This window comes from Betta splendens, chromosome 21 (assembly GCF_900634795.4).
Source record: "Betta splendens chromosome 21, fBetSpl5.4, whole genome shotgun sequence".
NCBI classification, from domain to species: domain Eukaryota; kingdom Metazoa; phylum Chordata; class Actinopteri; order Anabantiformes; family Osphronemidae; genus Betta; species Betta splendens.
The window spans coordinates 4528951-4549631 of NC_040899.1; the positions used below are offsets into that span (position 1 = coordinate 4528951).

At 49.5% G+C, this 20681-nt stretch overlaps 1 protein-coding gene and 2 long non-coding RNA genes across 3 annotated transcripts; 2 read left to right on the forward strand and 1 right to left on the reverse strand.

Moving 5' to 3' along the window:
• The first annotated feature begins 165 nt into the window (after positions 1-165).
• gdf3 (growth differentiation factor 3) lies at positions 166-2238 on the forward strand. Its single transcript, XM_029137889.2, has 2 exons — positions 166-483; positions 604-2238. The coding sequence occupies exons 1-2, from the start codon at positions 207-209 to the stop codon at positions 1428-1430; spliced, it is 1104 nt and encodes a 367-aa protein (XP_028993722.1). The 5' UTR covers positions 166-206; the 3' UTR covers positions 1431-2238.
• A 5486-nt stretch (positions 2239-7724) lies between these two features.
• On the forward strand, positions 7725-16200 carry LOC129603546 (uncharacterized). Its single transcript, XR_008693503.1, has 3 exons — positions 7725-7835; positions 14005-14091; positions 14189-16200. It is a non-coding gene; the product is annotated as an uncharacterized LOC129603546 (long non-coding RNA).
• Positions 8087-13392, reverse strand: LOC114847371 (uncharacterized). Its single transcript, XR_003784196.3, has 3 exons — positions 13156-13392; positions 8759-8991; positions 8087-8655 (listed from the first exon to the last, which is right to left on the reverse strand). It is a non-coding gene; the product is annotated as an uncharacterized LOC114847371 (long non-coding RNA).
• Positions 16201-20681: the final 4481 nt, after the last annotated feature.

Here is a 20681-nt window from a genome sequence, read left to right on the forward strand (position 1 = left end):
GACTCTTACTGTTGGACCTGACCTGAGATCAGTCCGGGTGTGTTCCCGCCCCTCTCACCTTATCGCCGAGCCGTCTGGAGGCTTCGCGTTAACCTAATTACGCAGCTGCGCAGCGGGAGGTGCCGCGGCTCAAAAGGAGCGCACCGCGCGCTCCGGGAGCGACACTCCAGGTGAGGAGGCGGTCTCACACACACACGAGGTCAAACATGAGTCCTCTGCTGCTGCTCACGGCGTGTCTGCTCGCGGTGCGTGCCGACTCGCACGTGGAGGACTCGGCGAGCCCCGAGGGCTTCTTCTTCCGCTCCCTCGGGCTCTCCGGGCGGCCGCGGCCCGCCGGAGGCCGCCACGCCCGGCGCCGCGTCCCGTCCGCGCTCTGGAGGATGTTCCAGCGGTCGGAGGAGGTCCAGGCCCAGCAGAGGGACCCGTGCACGGTGTTCGAGTACGGGGTGCGCGGCAACATCGTCCGATACGTGCAGGACCAAGGTGAGGTTAATTAACTAGCGAATTAAACCGCTTTACTCGTAGTTTGATGTACTTATGCATTCTCCTGCACCGTGTCTCTGGACGTGAATGCCTGTAACGGTCCCTGCTGCTGCTTTGCAGGCAGGCTGGTGTCTGAGTGGAGCAGCGGCTGCCCGGCGTGTCTGGAGCGGCACCTCTTCTTCAACGTGTCCGTGCTGCAGCCCGTGGAGCAGCTGTCTCTGGCTCAGCTGGAGCTCCGCTTCCACTGGAAGCCGCTGGCGTCGCTCAGCGTGTCCCTGTACAGGGTGGTCCGGCCCACGCTGAGCGGCGCCAACCCCAGGGCCAACCGCCGCCTGCTGCTGTCCCAGTCTGTGTGGCTGCAGCCTGAGACCGCCTCCATCACCGTGGACCTCAGCGCGCTGGCGGAGGACTGGCGCCGGCCGGGCCGGAACCACGGTCTGGTCCTGGAGCTGCTGCCCCACAGCGCGGACCCAGAGGAGCTGCTGTATTTCCGGCCCGGCGGCGCCTTCCTGCTGGAGCCGGCCTTCGGCCCGCCGCCGGTGCAGGCGGCGCTGGTGGTGGTGTCGCTCCACCCTCACCAGTGCCGCTCCCGGCAGAGGAGGAGCGCCGTGCACCTCCCCGTGACCCCCAGCAGCATCTGCCGCGCCCGGCGCCTCTACATCGACTTCAAGGACGTGGGCTGGCAGGACTGGATCATCGCGCCGCCGGGCTACATGGCCAACTACTGCCACGGCGAGTGCCCGTTCCCGCTCACCGAGGTCCTGAACGGCACCAACCACGCCATCCTGCAGACCCTGGTCCACTCGCTGGACCCCCAGGACACCCCCCAGCCCTGCTGCGTCCCCATCAGCCTCTCGCCCATCTCCATGCTCTACTACGACAACAACGACAACGTGGTGCTCCGACATTACCAGGACATGGTGGTGAACGAGTGTGGGTGTCGCTGACACCGCGGCGCTGCTGCTTCCAAAGTATGGGGCGTTTGTATTTGTTTGAAAAGCGGAAGCATCTTTTTTTAGAATCAAACCCAGCTTTAATAAAGATTTAAATACAATAGTGCTCACGGAGTTATTTGGGCCGAGACCCTGACAGTGAAGCCTTCGCGATATGCTGGAAGTGTCTTTGTGGAGGAGCCTAATGCTCCACCTTTATCTCATGTCTGTCAGGTCCTCACAATGAGTTTGAGATGTTTGTTGCCAAATGCTCGTCATTTTAAAAAGGTCCCGACAGCATGAATCTGAAAAGTGTGTGTGTGTGTACACAGATGCGAGTCAGAAGGAGGTGAATTGTGTATGGGAGTTTCAGTGATATTGATATTGCAATAATGCCCCCAGTGATTGTCTGGAGGAACGTGAGCAGATTGATTATTGGTCAGTAATGGAGATGTTGGAGTGGACAGCGTGGAAACGCAGACGTGATGGAGACAAGTCGATGTGGAGCGTTTACAGTGAGCTGAGGCCGAACGTGAGGGAGCAGCTCGCCCTCACTGGAGCTGCTCGTATTAGTAGTAGCTGCCACTGAAAATGAATGCCATAAAACCTCTTTGAAACATTTCCATTGCAGAGATTGAGATTCGTCTGGGTTCAGTAGCACAAAATAGAGGAGGTGTATATAAAAGAATGATTTTATCTGATAAACAGCTCAAATCATAGTAAACAATTGTATTTTACTCTAAGAGAAACAAGTCCTCATGTGAGGAGCTGAAAGCAGAAATAGTTTGCTTCTTGTGCAATAAAAATCAATCCGGCACCTGAACCATCAGCCATCCATCTCTCTGACATGCAGCTCTGCACAGTCATTAATAAACTATAAACTATTCAGGCCTGTGCAGCCTGAGGGCAGAGCGTCATAGCTGCTGCACGGTAATAGACTCTCACATTACTCACGACACATTTACGTTGAGCAGATTTTATGGGAACTTTCCTCTAAACTTTGATACGGACACAGATGCTCTGAGAAGCGAGCGATAACCACACGCCGGCGCGACACCCGGAGTCTGGGCCTTTGAGTCGAAGCGTCTGAGACTCGAGCGTCGCGCTGACGGAGAACAGTCACTCTTTTATCAAGTCAGTGAGAAATTAACTCTTATCTCACCTTCCTGCCTGATAACACACACACACACACACACACACACACACACACACACACACACACACACACACACACACACACACACTTCCTTCCCACCATGAGCCAGACAGACCACTGGGGTTGCCATGGCGACAGCTGGTCGCCACGGCAACCGGGCGAGGCTGACAGGTTGTAGTAATTAGCGGGAGATACTGAGAGTTGGGGAGGGAGGGCGGAGACGAGCCCCGGCGAGCGGATTTGTATTCTGGGGATGTTGCTGTAATGTTCCCAGCGGGTTGTGGTGCGTTGCCACCAAAGCAAAAGTTTTATAAATGTTCACGGACGCGCGTTACGATAACATCATCAGTCATTCCTGCCATTGAAACATCATTGAAACTGGAACAAATCAAGGGAAATTCAGAACCCTTCACACAGGAAGAACAGTGTAAATTGTACTTCCCACTGAAGTACAGTCGTCCAATATGATTAAAGCTCATTCATGCTAATCTGGAGACAATGCGTCTTTCTGCCATGTCTGTTTTCTGTTTTGCCAATTTCCTTATCTCCTAGATTTTTTTTTCTACTGTGATGTGCAGCATCACAGAACAGAAACAGAAGATGAATGAAGGCGAGTCAGAGGAGCAGTAGAGGGATCGGCAGGAAAGGGAAGAAGCCTGAGGCGCTTCAACAGTACTTTGCTGTCAAAGACAAAGTCATTTCCACTTCAGCCTCTGGGGCCAGCGAGGCTCGCTCTATCTCCAGCAGTCAGACTCAGAAGTGTTTTCTTCCGCTCTTTAAAAGTGAAACAGTCGTTCTATCTCCGTTTCCCAAATGAATCTGCACTCCGTTACAGATGAGCGTTATTTTTATGAAGCTCTACATGAGCTGCTCTTCAGCTGAAGCCTGGAGACTCCGGAGCTGCTCCAGAAACACATGATGCAAAGCTGGGCCGCGTGTCCTGAGCGGAGCGACGCCGAGCAGCTCAGTGACGGAGACACGGGTCAAAGCATCGCACGTTGTCATGGAAACAGATGCAGAGCTTCCTGCTCCCCAGAGGATGCACCGTGCTGAGTTTGGTGAGATTTGAACTTTCTATCATGAGGGTGTTACATGCAGCAGTTTGCAGAAAGCTCCACCATCCTAAAACGCAAGAGCCAATGGAAAAGTAATATTAACTCACTGATTAGACATTTGTGGGTCTCAAACCTAGAGTTAAACCTGGAGGGCAGATGTTATCAAGTTCAGTGGGTTAAAACATACCGCTGTCTGTCTCTCTACCTCCTCCCCACATGTACACAGTCACTGAGAAATTAATAATCAATATCTGTCTGGCTGGAGGCGACGGAGCCAGTGTGACTCAGCCATCCTGACTACATGTTGCCCCGTCCTCCCAATTCTGTCGTTTTCTGTCTCTATCTCCGTCCAAGAACAGATTTAGTTACATGCTAAAAAAAACCCTCAGACCAAATGAAACGTGGTTTTATCGGCCAGCAGGGGGCACTGTGGCTTCAGCTTCATGCTCAGAGGTGTTTGGCTGCTGAAGTGTGTGTGTGTGTGTGTGTGTGTGTGTGTGTGTGTGTGTGTGTGTGTGTGTGTGTGTGTGTGTGCGTGTGTGTGTGTGTGTGTGTGTGTGTGTGTGTGTGCGTGTGTGTGTGCGTGTGTGTGAGACAGTGTGTAGATGCTGATCTGACCTGCACACAGGAAGTAGATGTGTATGCACATGCAACGACTTCTATTATTCTATCAGTCTGTTCAAAATCAAAATGTGAAAAACATGGAGCCAGACATTTGTTCTCATGGTTCGTGATGAGTATTTGCTTGTGTTTGTTGAAAACTACAAGAAACATTTATTATAAAGTAGTTTGCGTGACTATATTAGGTTATTAAGAATGACAACATAAACATTTGTCAAGCACAGAAGCTTAAATTCAAATGCAGTTCCCTCATTGGCCACTAGACGCTGCTAAGGAGTTAACGCAGCAACCGAGACGATTATTACTAGTGGCAAAGATGACAGTCGAGGCACTTAGTCCCTCTCAAACTCAGACTCATCGTTCCACTGACCTCCACGAGGACTGTGACACACACACACACACACACACACACACACACACACACACACACACACACACACACACACACACACACACACACACACACACACACCCTTCTTGGCTTCCATATTTCTAATCCTTTTACAGTCCGTGTCTCACACTCGCTCTCCTAATCAATGATAATGGAATCCTAGTGTATCCTGCCTGGTAACACAAGCCTCATGCTAAACTGCACTCTCAGTCATGCATGGACACATGTTTGCACATCTCAAACTGCACTTAGCATAATAATCATAATCAATGAAATAAGATAAATAACTGTCAATGCACCAAATTTTGATGAGGTTTTGTTACATAGGAGATGCATAAGTCTGAATTTCTTTGTTGTTGTTAACAAGTGCCTCAAATGACATTTCATGGTTTGAACCCGATGTCCTAGAAAGGATCTTCACAAGCAGCTGTTGGGTAAATTCCTCTAGCTGTAACTTCCTCATGCAGTTTGCAGAAGAAGAAATGAACAAATGAAAGCTTTTACAGCCCGGTCACAGCCGCAAAGTCTGTTAATTCTCCGATGGATGCAAGAGCTCAGCTCAGGGAAACACATGCTAATAAAGGAGAAGCGTTCAGAAAATAAATGAGATGCTACAAGACCTAGAGCAGTTGGAGTAACGCTACTATATGTGCAGAGAAGAAGAGTGATGGTGGTGGGTCAGTGATGCTGGGGCTGCTGTGGAATCCTGCAATGTGCGGAAGCTGCTGTAGAATGGGGTCAATGGAGGAAGAGAACAAGGAAGGCACAGTCAGGACAGGCTGATGAGTTGTGTTGAGCAGTATTCAGTAGTATCCAGTATTTACAGCAAGAATATGTGACTATTCTATGACAGGAAGAAGAACAAGCCGTCGTCTTCAGTAGAAGCTGCTCCCAGCCGCTCTGTGAACGGATCTTAGGAGGAAAAGCTCTTAGCTCAGAACTTTTTGTGCCATTTAGAGGAACTCCTGGTGGTAAAGTAAAGCAGTGAACATGTCCCCTGGATGTCAGTGTGAGTTGTGGCCAGCAGTGTCCTGTAATGAGGTGACAGCAGGTTCCCCTAACACACTTCAATGGCTCAAATGGACACACACACACACGCGCACACAGCGGACAGAGGTGACACCATTACCCCCGACCCGCCGGCCTGCATCTGTGTGTGTGTGTGTGTGTGTGTGTGTGTGTGTGTGTGTGTGTGTGTGTTCGTAGAGAGGCGGGTCGTGGTCGCCTGAGTGTTTACAGTAATTAATGGCCGGTCTCCTGCTTCCTGCTCATTTCATCAGACTCACAAATATGTTTTTAATAACCGTCTAACAACTGGACCAGATACTCAGACACATCGGGATCCTATGGTCACTGACCTGCTGCAGGTTCAAATCATGGTTGCCACAGCTTCATGGCAGGAAGTCTGGCATCATGTCAGTTTGCGTAATGTCAGTGTCTAACAGTGTGTGTATTTATGCAGTACAATAAACTGTGCTTTGATACAATTACCAAAATGGCTATTAGCTAAAGACGGCTACAATATTTGGAGACGTAAATTTGATTTGATTTCAATTGAGTTCCAGCCCAGATTGAAATCACCATTGAGCAGATGCAAAATTAAAATCAGAACCTTCCCTCAAGAAATGAACCCTGCCTGATAGAGGCACACACACACACACACACACACACACACACACACACACACACACACACACACACACACACACACACACACACACACACACACACACACACACACACAGGCCGGAAGTAATGGTGTCACCTCTGTCCTGTGTGTGTGTGTGTGTGTGTGTGTATGTGTGTGTGTGTGTGTGTGTGTGTGTGTGTGTGTGTGTGTGTGTGTGTGTGTGTGTGTGTGTGTGTGTGCGTGTGTGCGTGTCCATTTGAGCCTTTGGAGTGTGTTAGTACAACCTACAGCAGCTCCGCTTCCTCTGCAGCTCTCACACCAGCATGAGCAAGCGACCATTCAGATTTATGAGAAAACTGAAAACAATTAGAATTTATTCAACACGCGCGCCAAGAAAAGTTGCATTTCTCTACAAAAAGACCAAAATGATGCATGTGAGAAACAACACCAGCAGAGGATGATGAGCAGCTGTCCACCGCTGTAAAAGGTCGTCTCAACCTTTATGAGCGGCTCCTGCCGTCTGGGGATCCTGACTGATAGGACCTGTCAGGCACTGAGAAGGTAAAGCCAAAAACCTGCAGAAAGGCACATCTGATAACATGATGCAATCTGGCAAACGCTGATCTATGGAGAGCAGATGAGGGAGATGGGAAACTTCATTGTATTATGTTGTGGTCACAAGAGGATAAACGGCAGAAACAGGTCGACGTCCAGCTGACGCACACGTGCAGCGCTGGCTTTGCTAACGGCTCATTACAGCGTAGCTTCATTTCCCTGTTCAACAGAAGCATGTTCCTTCCCCGCCGCTGCTCCCTGCTGAAACATGATGCGCTTATCACCATGGAGACCGGCCGTCTCTGGACAGTGTCGGCGTCTCAGGCCCTCAGCCTGTGGATCTGATTTCAGACTTCAGAGCGGTTTGAAACACAAGCAGATGGACGTCTTCTAAACGCCCACGCGAGGCGCTCGGCGGTCGCAGCGAAAGGCGCAGTTTGGCTCCAGCAGCCTCAGAAGGCGTCGCACCGGTGATGAGTGACGCGGCTCGAAGCAACAGCAGCATCGCACGGGCTTTTAATAGAGAACAGGGCCACGCTTTGAAATCCAGCCACTGGCAAAACAGCTGCAGACCTGAAGGAGCCGCAAGATCAGATTTTAGGATTCGCATGTACGGGCATCTAGTACTTCATACTGTATATAAAAATATGAACACACTCCATTAAAGAGCATGTACTGTAAAGCCTGTGTAGCATGAGAGAAAAAGTTTATATCAAATTGTTAAAATAGTTTATTTTGTGTATTAAATTATTTGTTGAAGTTTGAAACAGATCGACTCCACCGATCTCTGCGAGCTCAATAAAACACATAATATGCTTATCAGCCTTCTGACACTTTAAATGGAGGCAAAGAAAACATAACACTGCTGCAGAAAACCAGTGAGCGTATCTGAGGGCGGAGTTGACCTTTGACCCTGGCATTAGGTTTGGATGCATGGTGCCCATGGTGGAGGAAGCGTACGGCTCCAGATCCCACCACACTCTGAGCAGCTCCTCCTGCTGCATCGCTCTTGGTGAGTGCTTCTTCCTGTGTTGCTGCATGTTTGCCTTGTTTGTCGCGGTGGAGCCTGTCATGTGACGCAGTGGGACGTGTTTCAACAAATGACACCAAACACCTAAACTGGCCCGTTTTCTTGGTATCAGTACGGAATCGTCATCCTGTTACTCAGACTGGCGATTGAGATGATGGAGCCACGATCCACAACGTTGCTTCAGGCCTTTTGTTTGTTTGCTGACACAGAGTGGACTTTGGAAATCTTTAAAATCAGTTGTGATATTTGTTTAATTGTGTGTTTGTAAAGATTAACAGAAAGACAATGTCTGAACAGAGACGGTTCAGCTTTGAGTCTCACACATTTCTACCAGCTCACACAGACTCGCTGCTCCGACGCTTCCTCTGCATGTTGGACGTATGGAGATCGGTGATTGTGCTCCTGTATCGCAGTCAGACAGTATTAGCGTGACTTTGCTCCGTTCATACAGGCTGAAGGACTTTATAAATGTCCTTAATGGCCCTTTAAAGTCATGATAGTGTTCATAATATGATTTTACTATTACTATTATTTTGTGTGTTGCTCTTTCAGTCTTCTGCTATTTTTAATTATAGGGCTAAGGTTAATGAGATGCTTTTGCTACAGCTTCTTTTTATAGTGTACTGTAATGAAGCACTATTAAATTGAATTAAAGTCTATTAATGGCGCTTTACGAGATAATACAGCTGAGCGTGAGACCCGAAACATCTGTGTGCATGTTCTTGTAGCTCGGGGAGAGCAGAGATGGAGACAGAGATTGAAAGAGAGAAGAGAATGAGAAGGAAATAAGGTCCAGTGCGTCCTAGAATAGAAAAAGAAAATCCATTTATTCTGAGAGGCCTGCGGGGCTGGAGGTAGCAGGAGTCCACTGTTATTCCACACACACACACATCCTCTCATCCTACCGGAGAAAATGAATCCTTTCCCTGCTTTTCCTCTTCCCCCTCTTTCTGCCTCTGTCAGCGTAACTACCAAAACTCCAACAGGGGCTCAGAAGCCGCCTCTCCCCCTCGCACACGCAGACACGCAGTCTTTCACCTGGTCACCTGCCTCAGGGGCTGCGATGTTGTTTCGCTCTTTGCAGGGGTCTGTGTTTCCTCTTTGCCCGGCCAAAGAGAATGGGAGGCCATCAATAATCCTGCTGAGAGGGGAGGAGAGGAGAGAACGAGGGAATAAAGAAGAGACAATGGAAAACAGGGACACTGAGGAGAGGAACAGATGGGGGGGAGGAAATAGAGAGGAGAGGAATCACACAGAGGAAACAGGAAATAGAGAGGGAGGGAAATTAAGTTTCGGGAGAGGGGATGTATATAAATGACGAAAGGACACGGAAAAAGGTAAATGAGAAGATAAGAAACAATGAGAGGAAACAGGAAGGAGAGTAAGTGAAGCTGGTGAGCAGAGGTTAGCAGTGTTTGGATACGGGGTCACCTCAGGGCACGATGGGAAACGCCTCACACTCAATCTAACGCCTGATTGGTCGAGGTCTCTGAAAGGCGGGATGTGAGAAGGTGACGCTTCCTCTGGCTTTGGAAGCGTCTGGAGACTGTGTTAAAAGCAGCTTCAGTGGCAGCGCTGTGCTCTTCATCCCGACGATGGGACAGTGTAAACCACGAGCCGCGGCGTCCTTCTGATTACCTGATGATTAGCTGCTAATTAAAACAAATAGTCTAATTAAGTAGAATTGTGGCGGATGCGGCACGGTCTCTGAAGCACAATAAAAGTCGTCATGAGGAAACAGAGCTATTATCGGCTCCGCTCCATCATACTCCAGGGCCACGCGGGTGGGAACAGCCCCCTCCAGCTCTGCAGCCCCCGGGTCGCTAATGCTAGCAAGCAACCGCTAGGCTCCGCAGCTGTTTAGGGATAACTGCAAATACAGCAGCGGAATATAAGGTAGTATTTGGGAAATAAGACCAAGTACATGTGGGATTTTTATCTAATTACATTAGTGGTGTGAGGTAATATTCTGCAGTGATTAAGTCTAAAATCCTGCAGAGACCGTCTCTGAATTGGTTGCTGGACCGCATCAGGGACGCTGTATCGAGGACCTACTGACACATTGGAGACGGGAGGATTTAGGTCAGGGCTGCAGCGTAGGAGGTAATAGACGTCCACGGCGGAGATGTACGTGCAACACCCGGTCTGCAGAGAGCGAGGCAGTGGGGATCAGAGGCTGCTACTGGAGCGAAATCAGACTGTCAGTTGGTGCCCAATTCTTCCCGAGGCGACAGGGTGAGGTAGGGAGGCGATGGGGAGAGAACTGGGACGTGGAGGAGGCTGAGGGAGCAATCAGCGCTGGAGCTCATCGGGCAGAAAGCGGCTCAGGCAGCGCGAGGACAGGCGCGGGGTTCACAGGCTTTTAGATGATGTAACGTGTTCGGGTTATTTAAGGGATCCAGGGTTGAGTTCTCTGCGTAGACAATGATGGCGTAGGTGAGGGAGAGTCCAGCGCTTCAAGGCTTAGGCCAGCGTGAATCATCAGAACCAACACTGAATGACTGCGTGAGAGTCTCAAGGATCAGAACCATTAAAGCGCAGAAAGGAAAGTCAAGTAGAACATGAGTTTTAAGATGTAGTTCGGCCCAAAACATCGCACACACGTGCTTCCAAAGTGAGGAAGCCTGAACTTCATGTGATTATTTATGTATTAGGAGCATTGTATATATAACTATAGTATAGATACTATAACTCCATTTATGAGGCATTGTTTCGTCTTGTCTGATGGAACCAGACCTGTTTGGTTGTGGAAGGGACCAAGCAGCTACGCCGACCGGTGTCACAGAACACAACAATCACTCACAGATGTGTTGAACATGGTTCATCTTGTTTGGTTCATATCCTGCAAATGTTTCCTTGAAGTAAAAATGTGTCTGGGATTTTATGGGTTAATAATGATACAATTTCATTGAATCCTTTCTGCTCGAGGTTCTTCATATAAACCTAAAAGTATCGATCAGTTCAGAGTAGCTGAATCTAATAACGCTGCCTCCTCTCCACCCTGTCCTACAGTGTGTAATCAACCTAACCCAGTCAGACTGGGAGCTAACGGGTTTGACCTGTTGACCTGTAACCTCAGTAAACTGCTGCTCTCTCACATGTGCCGATAACTTGAACTAACGGCGTCCTCGGCATCAGTCAGTAGCTCCAAAACCCGGAGTCACATCAGCCAATAGAATCAGAGTAGACGCATCTGAACCGATGCCTTTTCTGTCACTGTGTGCGGTTGCTGGTGCTGAAATTGTCATTAATGTGTGTGATGACTCAACACTCGCAGAGCCGTGGGCTTCATTAAAGGCTCATTGCGTCCCATATTTCAGCCTTAAGCCGTATAAACGTCTGTGTGTTACTCACTGACATGTTTATTTGGACTGGCTTCTGAGGCCCTGGCAGCCAGGCCTGATCCAGCCGGGTCCGGGCCCGGCATGAAACGCTGCAGTTGGACACTCATTTATGGGCCTTGAGCCGCGCCACTGACGACCAGTTCACATGTTAGATGGAAACCACACAAACAGCTGGGCAACAAATACAAATGCCTCCAGAGCACATTTTCCCTACACCCTGTAGTGTCCCTGAACGCCTCCAACTCACAGAAATGATTTCAATTAAAATCAATGTCCCGAGGAGCCTGACAAACACAAACAGTTTGATACAAACTATAACTGAACACTCAGCACCGGCGCTGGGGTCTGTGAGGGATAAACGGGTCTGTGTTGGGTTGAAGGCAGCTTCGTGCACTCAGCTCAGGAGGAAACGCGGTCGCATACGTGTGGCTGAACATGTGAACGTTGTTGACAATACTGACATTTGGGTTTGTGATATAATAAGGAAATGTCAGCTTGGGTCCGTTTCCTCGGTTGTCAAGGAAATGCGTATTTCTGGATCATTGGACCTGAGGCATCTCTTTGTTCTCTGTGGGCCTCTTGCCAAGTCACGAGCTGTGGAGCAGTGACTTCTTTCTATGTGATTATATATATGAGCGTTTTCAAAGATAATTAACAAATTATGTACATTCATTTAATTCCAAGCTGATTTAAACACACTGCTGCTGGGTGATTTCCAAATCCATCTACAACTATTAGAATGTTGAAAGTAAATAAATAATAAATACAGAGCAACCTTTGTGACTCGCGATGCCTCCTTTAGTTTGCGAAAGTTAATGTGTTTATTGAGTAAATGGTGAAATTTTGCTCTGTTGTAAAGGGAAAGTGGGAAAGTAGACGCTTCTGAGAAGTGCCGATAAAGCTGAGAGCCGGTGCCCGACGGGATTCCACTAAGACAAAGTGAGGAAAGATGTTTTTGATGTGACTCAGAAGCCCCTTTAAGGAAATCTCTGCATCTTTGTGTGTGTGTGCGATAAAGCCGCAGAGTTGGAATGGTCGTGTTTACTTGGCCTCCATTATCTCCCGTTCGTAGGCTGATAGCGTCTCTTGGCAGCGAATGAAGGCGCCGTAAATCAGAGATGTGTTTGAGCATTGGTATGAGGGAATTCAGACGCGCACAGAGATGCAGGTGAGAACCGCGAACGCAGGAAAAAAAAAAAAAAAAACCACAATAGCGTGATGCGACTATTAGACGAGCAGAACGTACACACAGGCCCAGCGTGCGATTAGAGAATCAGCCGTGGCAGGCTTCGCTCCCCGGCACATTTGAATATGCAAATGTTTCCTGGCACAAAAAGCCTTGACAAGCTGTTATTACATGATTCCTGTGGGTGCAGACACAACAGCCTGAGAAGATATTAGAGGAGGCAGAACACGCGGGAGGAGAGCGGCCCCAGACAGTTGCCGTGGAGATGCGCGCTGCATCCGAGCCGTTTGTAGTTCGCGTGTGTTCAGAGTGAGTCGGTGCCAGAGGTGCCGCTCCACCAGTGGGTGGCAATGGTGCCTTGTTTACATGACTCGAGGTGTTTCCAAAGTGGCCGCGCAGAAGCCGCGCGTTCTTGGCTGCGTGATGTGGCAAACGTTCAGGGGCCCCGTTTCCGCCGGCGCTGCTGTGAAAGCCGGTTGATGCTTTCTGCGCGTCTGTCGCGGGGCTTCATAGAAGCGCAGGTCCTGAGATGGAGGCAGGATGCGTTCAGGGCCCAACTCTGGCTCCGAGGCCACGAGGGCCCGACGGAGAACGGGTCAAAGGCGGCGGTGGTGAGAGCAGACGTGCAGATTTACACATGGAGGAATTTTAAACGCTGCTTCTTTTAGTCACTTTCTTTGGATACGCACTTATTTGGACCTGTTCCAGTAACGTGACGTTGCAGAACTAGTGAAGTTTTAAATGTGTGATTAAAAGGCCATTTGTTACTCACGGTCGCCGCCGAGGCCCATTGTGTCCGGTGGCTGCGGTTCAGCTCAGTGCAGGAGGTTTGTGCTGCCTTCAGGGCGTACGCCGGGCGTGGCCCGTTTGTGTAGCGATCGCTCTGAACTTAGTGTGCGACCACACCCAGGATCATCATCATCATAGCTGCTCCACCTGTAGCTGCCTGTGTCCACAGCCTGAGGAGGACAGAACCGAGTCAGAACAGGCGGGTCCCGATCGGCCCATGTAAAAGTCATGAATGTGCCTCTAAAGCATCACCTGGAATAGTGTTTGAATGTAAATAATAAGCATCCCATTGAGCACGGAGTGTTTTAAATCCACGGTAAATGATTTGTATTGTCGCCGAGGGCTCAGCGTTTTCAAGTCTGTGTGAGTCATCAGCGGTCGGACAGCAGTGAAGGTCAAATGATAATTTGGAGGAAGAAGCAACAATGAGAAAAGGGAAATGAATACACCTCCCATTTGCTGGTCATTCAGTAAAGGTCAGGGGCACAATGTTAAAATCCTACGGGGAACGAGAAGCTGTAAATGACAGTGGTGGAGAACAGGCTCTGCCGAAGCTCCAACGCCGACTGTTTAACGTGGGACCGGTTTATGGCTCGTTTGAAACTATTTTGGAAGGTCAATCTGATCCATAACGACATGAGAGATAAAGTTTTACAGAGTCTCAGAGACGAGGACTGTGATCACAGACCAGCTGCAGATTGATCTCTGGACAAACACACTCGCTGATCTAATAATCACGAGCCCAGTCGAACCCGGCTGAGACCTAATGTACTAACACGCAACTTTGAATTCAATTCTGTTCCAACAAGTGACTTTTCTGATCATGTGTCAGAAGCGGAGGAAATCCAAAGAACTACAGGTAGCGGCGCTCAGACTGTGAAGTGCATGAAGGGAAGGAGTCGGCGGCTCAGCGCTCAAGGTCGGCCTTTGATTTATTGCTTGTTACGTTCGTCTTGGGTTCCTACATATTAATGACCACTATTATGTTAATGGTAACAGAATAATCTGCGCTGCAGGTGTCCATCCACAGCAACCTTCCACATGAGTGGGACTCCTCCACCCGCGTTCCAAGTTAGGACCTTGAATGAAAACTGCCGTCTGCATGGACCGGTCGGAGAGAAGAGCAGCCACGGTGTCACAGACTAATTATGATGATGCTCCATCGCTAATACCCCTGCTTTGAATCGTCGTTCCACAGCATCGGTGGCTGACGAACACTCGAGTCCCGTCATCCGGAAACCTCCTCCCACTCCAACAAGATTAATTGTCAGAAGACTCCATGTGCATTCAAGCAGCCAATGTCGAACGGTCCCAACAAGGACGGCCTCTTCCGACGCTAAACACCAACCTGGCTTCATTGTCCCAAACCGCACACATCAAAAAAAAAGGAGCAGAATAGAAACCGATGAGGATAAAACCCGTCCAGAGGCCGCTGACCTGACCTCCTCAGAGACGCAGCCAAATGTCAGCTAACAATAAAAAGATATAATACGTCTCACACAATATAAAAGCCACGTGAATGGGCTGCGAGCGTGAAAGGTCACTTAATATACATCCTCACGCCTCAGAATAGACCTACATGAGATAAATATGTGAAAACGCAGCCGCTGCGCGTGCGAAGTCGTGCACGCGACGCGTGAATGTCGTCACAGCTGATGGTGGCGAGCGGCAGAGGGGCGTTCGCTGACGGCCGGTCCACGGCCTCCATCACTGCGCCCGCGCTCTCCATCTCATCTCCTTCTGCTTGTTCGACAGTCTGTCCACTCGTCAGAGCTGTGTTTTTTTTTCCGCCCTCGACCTTTTCAGAAACGTCGGCTCGCGGCCGCCGAGCGTCAGGTACGAAGCAGTGACAGCCTCTGAGTCAAAGCCTCACCCCTGGTTCTTATGAATAAGACTCAACATTCATGAGATTTATCTCTCTCAACCTTCATTTGACCACAATAGGTCCTTCACGGGTAAATAACGCATGCCTGTGAGACCCCCCGGGGGGCGCTTTAATGGCAACAAGCAGCAAACACAACAAATGAGGAAGCAAATGCCACTTCCCCTCTGCACCGCCTTCAGACCTGCTTAATTTGATCCTGACGTCTCACACGAAGTTTCCAGCGGCTCCGTTCAGCCTGTAGCCAAATCAAAAAGTTCCACATCATTAGCAGCTAAAGGTTGCTATGCTGTTAATGAGAGGCCCAATTAGCCTTTACTAAAACAAAGAGACGAGTTGGGAGAGACTCTGAGGAATTGTTTCCCTCCTGTATAGAACGTGTTTACCCGTTGCCAAGCGTCCACGGAGCGAGACGATGGAGAGAGAGAGAGAGAGAGAGAGAGAGAGAGAGAGAGAGAGAGAGAGAGAGAGAGAGAGAGAGAGAGAGAGAGAGAGAGAGAGAGAGAGAGAGAGAGAGAGAGAGAGAGAGAGAGAGAGGAATCGATGCGCTCGATGCGAGAGTGTTTGTATTCTAGCCCTTCAACTGTCCAGACATTTTCATATGAATCGTCAATATATGTTTGTTAGTGGAAAACGGTAGATATCAGATACGCTGTGGTGTTTGGTCTGTGAGGGAACGGCCGCGTGGACGCATTGACGGCTGCCTCCTCAGATAATCACTGAATATTGGCAGTTGCTGCTTCTTCCACATCCACGTGGGCGCAGACGCGACGAGCGGGGGAGACGTCACGGAGCCGAGGAGGTGAACGAGTTCTCGCTTCCTGCACTTGTTCCTGTGGGAATGTGGATGAGATGGGTGCAGCCTGGCCCCTGCTAGCGATGCAGGTCCAGTACCGTCTTTCACCACCGTGGAGTTCAGATTACTGCACAAAAATAGTCAAATGTTCAAATAAATGTTGCTGAACGGAACATAGTAATTGGTGTGTGTATTTCCACTGGTTCCAACGGCGCTCTCTTTCCCAGAAACCGTGCGTTCGGGGCGTTGTGTGTTCCAGGTATTTGTGTTGGGTCCGACCATCAGTCACCAGTAAACACATCACTTGAACGGGGCCAATGAAAAAGCCACAGCAGGATGTAAATAATAGAAGCTGGAGGGCTCAGCGGGAGACACCCCCCCCCCCCCCCCCCCCCCCCCCCCCCCCCCCCCCCCCCCGCCGTGCCTCCAGCCAGCGTGGAAAACTCGCCGCCACCACAAAGCCATTACATGGGAGATTTACAAGCATCACGGAATAATTATTTTGAAATTAGAGACTAGAGGCGTTGGGAGAATGGAATAAAACGGGCTGAGCGGCGCCGGCGCCCGAGGCCTTTCTTCCTGCCACGTATTATGACAGGTCTCGCGCCACAAAAAACAAATTGCTCCCAATGTGGACGCCTCCGTGCACACACAGGTGCAAACAGCGGCTGTGGGTGTGGGAGGAAGCCGAACTCAGTCAACTACTCCTGAATTACCACTACTAATGCACAATTACAAGCAGGCATGTGCAATAAATCGAGTTTAGTCTAGTTTTACATCTTAAATTAAAAGCTTGTATGTCTTTAACTGAGATACAAAGATCTGCCACAGGTTGAAATACAAACCCCCGGTACTAAGCGTGGATGTTCTCCCCTTTACGAGCTAAGGACGACGCCTGAATGCACCGTTTCTCTGCCGGCTCGGGCCGAGGAAGCGGGCGCTGCACATCAGTAAAGTGGTGCTCGTCGTTTCTGTTCAACCAGGACGAGACTGAGCCTCTGGTTGACTGTCAGACTTTGTCATCCTTCTTCCTGTGTCTTCGTAGATTCACAGCATGTGTGATTCAGATCCACGAGACCCTGAGGCGTCAGCGCGTTGTAGTTGTTCTGAGCTTTTAGTTTTTGAGGCTCTGAACCTACGAATGTGAGGAAGACCTCAGACGTTGATGATTTATTTCTACTACTTTATCATATTGCAGAGTAAACAAGCACGTGCTTCATATATAGATCCTCTTTCGTTTCGCGAGCCTGCTGCTCATGTGAAGAACCTTGCTGCGCATTGAAGGGCTGATGTGGCGCAGCCGACGTGCTCCAAGCACCAAGAACACTGATGAAGACTTCACTGGATTCCTGCCCGCTGACATGACGCGATGATGGATGCCAGTTGTACACGCATCAGACATAAAAGCCCACGGGTTTGGAAGCGTTCTGTTTATTATATGCGCTGCCGGTGACGGTATCATTAGGGCCGGCTCTGAACCCGCACGGTCCAAGGTCTGTTCAGAGGTCCAGTGGAGACGGGGGAGAAACGGGAATGAAAGAGACAAAGCACCATTATTTTACACCCCTAGGTCAATGTCAGACAGAGCTGCTGGCAAATTAAAGAAGAAAACAGAGCCGGGTCCTGAGTGGAAATGTTTTAAGGGCAGTTTTTTCCCTTTCTTCCCAAATTCATCCCCTCCACATCGTGTCCGACGATTCGCTTTTAATCAACTCCTTCGTTTATCAGCCTCCATCGTCCCCGCCGGGTGTCGGCACCGGGGCAGCGTCGCATGTCGTCACGGCAACGACTGACGGACGGCACAGAGTGGCGGGATGCGGCTGCGTCGGCGCCCACGGACCGCAGCACCGTGTGGGTGGATCCAGACGGAGCATTTCCAAATCCTCAACGCTCTCGCAACCGCGTCGCACCTTTTTTTTGGGAGATGTTCAGCTCTGATCTATCAATCAGCGTTTTGCTGAGATTCCCGCAGCTTTGGGTCCAGCTGTGCGTGATAGAGATGGTCCATAAAGGCAGTGGTGTGTGGAAATATAAAGGAGAACCGGCTGGAGAGTCCAGGTTGATGCCTCCATCAACTCCTTTTCGTAAGAGGTGATTTACGGCCGCGCGCGTTGTGTTCGTGGCGCTGAACACGTGTTTCAGCAGCGGGATAGATTTTCACGCCGGGGACAAGTGTGGCCCGTAAGATCCGAAGTGATTTGTGCGGCGCCGAACACAAACAGCCTAAATACCTTGTGTTTCTATACTTCAAAGCCAGACAGAAAATCTGCTCTGCAAACGTGAAGTCTATTAAATATTAACTGTTGTGGCTGCCTGTGCTCCAGGCCACACATCCAGCATCATGATTAGACAATCAAGCCCGGGCGAGCTTCACGTTGCTCTGTAGCAGGAAGAAACAGAAACAAGCTCTTTAACATCATTGTCACACATGGTTGTGAAAGTGTAGAAGCAGAAGATCTTTCATCCAGTCATAATTTGTGCAATTTGGCAGAGGCGCTATATGTGCAACGCCACGGACGACTTTGTGTTCGTCCTCCATCTTTTGTTGAACATGCAAATCGGAGGCGCAGCATTTGCATCGCACCTGCCTAAACAGGCAGGAATTAGCCGAGATGATCAGAACACATGAGGAGCGGGAGACGAGACGCGAACAGCTCCTCTCCCCAGGCTCATAAATAATACAGCGCCGCCGCGCTTTAAATGGAGAACACAGCCATTTAGATACACATCTACCGAGAGGAAAACAGCCCTGATCACAGGGTGAGAACCAGCTGCGATCCTGACACATATTTGTTCATTATGTGGAAACAGTGGTGACACAGGAAACTCACTAGAAAGCAAAACACTCAATCACAGCAGGCTTTTTTTGATCGGAGGCGACATCACATGTTGACACGTGTCATGCAGCTTGACAGGAGCAGAATTCCCCCAAGAAGCTTCCTCAGTAAGTTGGAGTCCACTGAAGAGATTTTCAGTCTGAGCGTCTAAAGGACGAGTGAAGGAGATCCTGTGTGAGATGGGGGAGGCTGCTGTCCATGGTGCTGAAAGCAGTAATGTGCCTCATTCTAGTTGAACGCTATTAAAATCAGTTCCACATTTAAATGCTGATGCACTCCTAGACTTCCTGCATTTCAGACGTCGGTGTCTTGATTCTGTTTGCTGTGTAACACTATTTGTTGACTGTTCTGTTTTATTGTGATGGTGGTAAACGGCATGTTTGGATCCTACACTCTCACAGAAATGCAGTTTCCTTGTTTTTTTTAGACAGAAACAGAAGCAATAATGTCACTACACGAGATGTTTTCAACGGCCTCTCATTTATTAAAGGGTGCCTTATTTTGTTTCCTGTTCGATGGAGGCAAACGACTGCAATGCAGTAATTTCAGTTTCAGGTTAGATGCTGAGGAAAGGCCTTCTGTTTCTACATTTACGTTTAGGGATTTTCCAGTTTGGTACTGGTTTAACACCAGCGGGTGGGTAAGCTGATCTTTAACTGGTCCTTTCTCTCGACAGCTGCCGCCCACCGGTGCTGCCGGCTCTCATCATCATCGTCCCGTTCAGGCTTGTGTCACGTGCGCGGCCGCCTTCGCCGTCTGCCTTTGTCGTGGGACGTCCTCCGGAGCCGGTGAGTGCATGAACGTAACCGTGTACAGCTGCTTTTCACAGCAGTTGACTTTCAGCTGTTCAGCTTCACTAAGCTGAATTTTTGTCAGGCACAAGACTGATTCTATTTTAAATTGGAGATGAAACGCGTCCTTACACACCAATTGGGGTTATTGCTGAATGTCACTTTACAACCACACTGACCCAGATAAAGCCTTGGAGAAAGAGCACACGGCACCTCCAGACTGAAGCCATGTTTCAGCTTTAATTAGCAGGGAGAACTTTATCTCCCTCTCAGCCCTTCTTTCCCTCACTCCGTTCCCCTCAGCCACCTGCGCTGAGGCAGCAGCAGAATGTAAATTGGGTTCTGGCCTTTAATTGGATACTGTACATGCTGAGAAGAACCTCGCACACAGCACATACACACACCCACACCTGTGTCATGCTGAAAGCTTGAAGTGGCCAGTACTGGCAGAGGACAGCTTTAGGAGCCGAGCAGTCTGGCAAAGGGGCTTCACCGGTGCCAAGAGGTCCCAGCGAAGTTGGCATCAGATTGGTTGGTTCATGGGAAAACAGATTTACACCCACCGGCCGGAGTTTTGTGCAGATAGAAGAGCTGATGCTGATTAGGAACCGTAGTGATGCTCCTGCAACCTTTGACTCTACGACTCGTCAGTCAATGGAAGTCTGTCTGAAGCTATTTTGGCTGTTGAAGCTGCAGGAGCACATTCCTCAAAGTGTTGGAGCGTTTCATTAAGACACTGGGGTTAGTGAAAAATAGAAGCTCAAAGCAGTCAGAGCTCTTCCTCCAATGAGCCAGTTGCCTGCGTGAATTCATCAGTTGACAGTGACGAAGTGTTGTTTATTCTATGTGTGTGTGTGTGTGTGTGTGTGTGTGTGTGTGTGTGTGTGTGTGTGTGTAGCAAAGGTGCAGCCACACACACACACACACACACACACACACACACACCCGCTGGGAGGTGCTTCAAAGCGTGGCATCGCTGTCGGCTGTATCACTTTGTGTTTCATGCGTCCTCTATTTTTCCAGCCTCCCCCCTTCCTCCCCCGCCTCCCCTCCCCCATTCTTTATTAATGGCCCAGATGTGGTGGTGGCACATGGGGAGCTCATTACCCTAAAGACAACACAAAGCAGTTGTTTCCATATTCAGGGATTTGGGGAGGAGGCGCTTTCATGTAATATGCAACCAAACCAGTGTTCAGCTTCTAA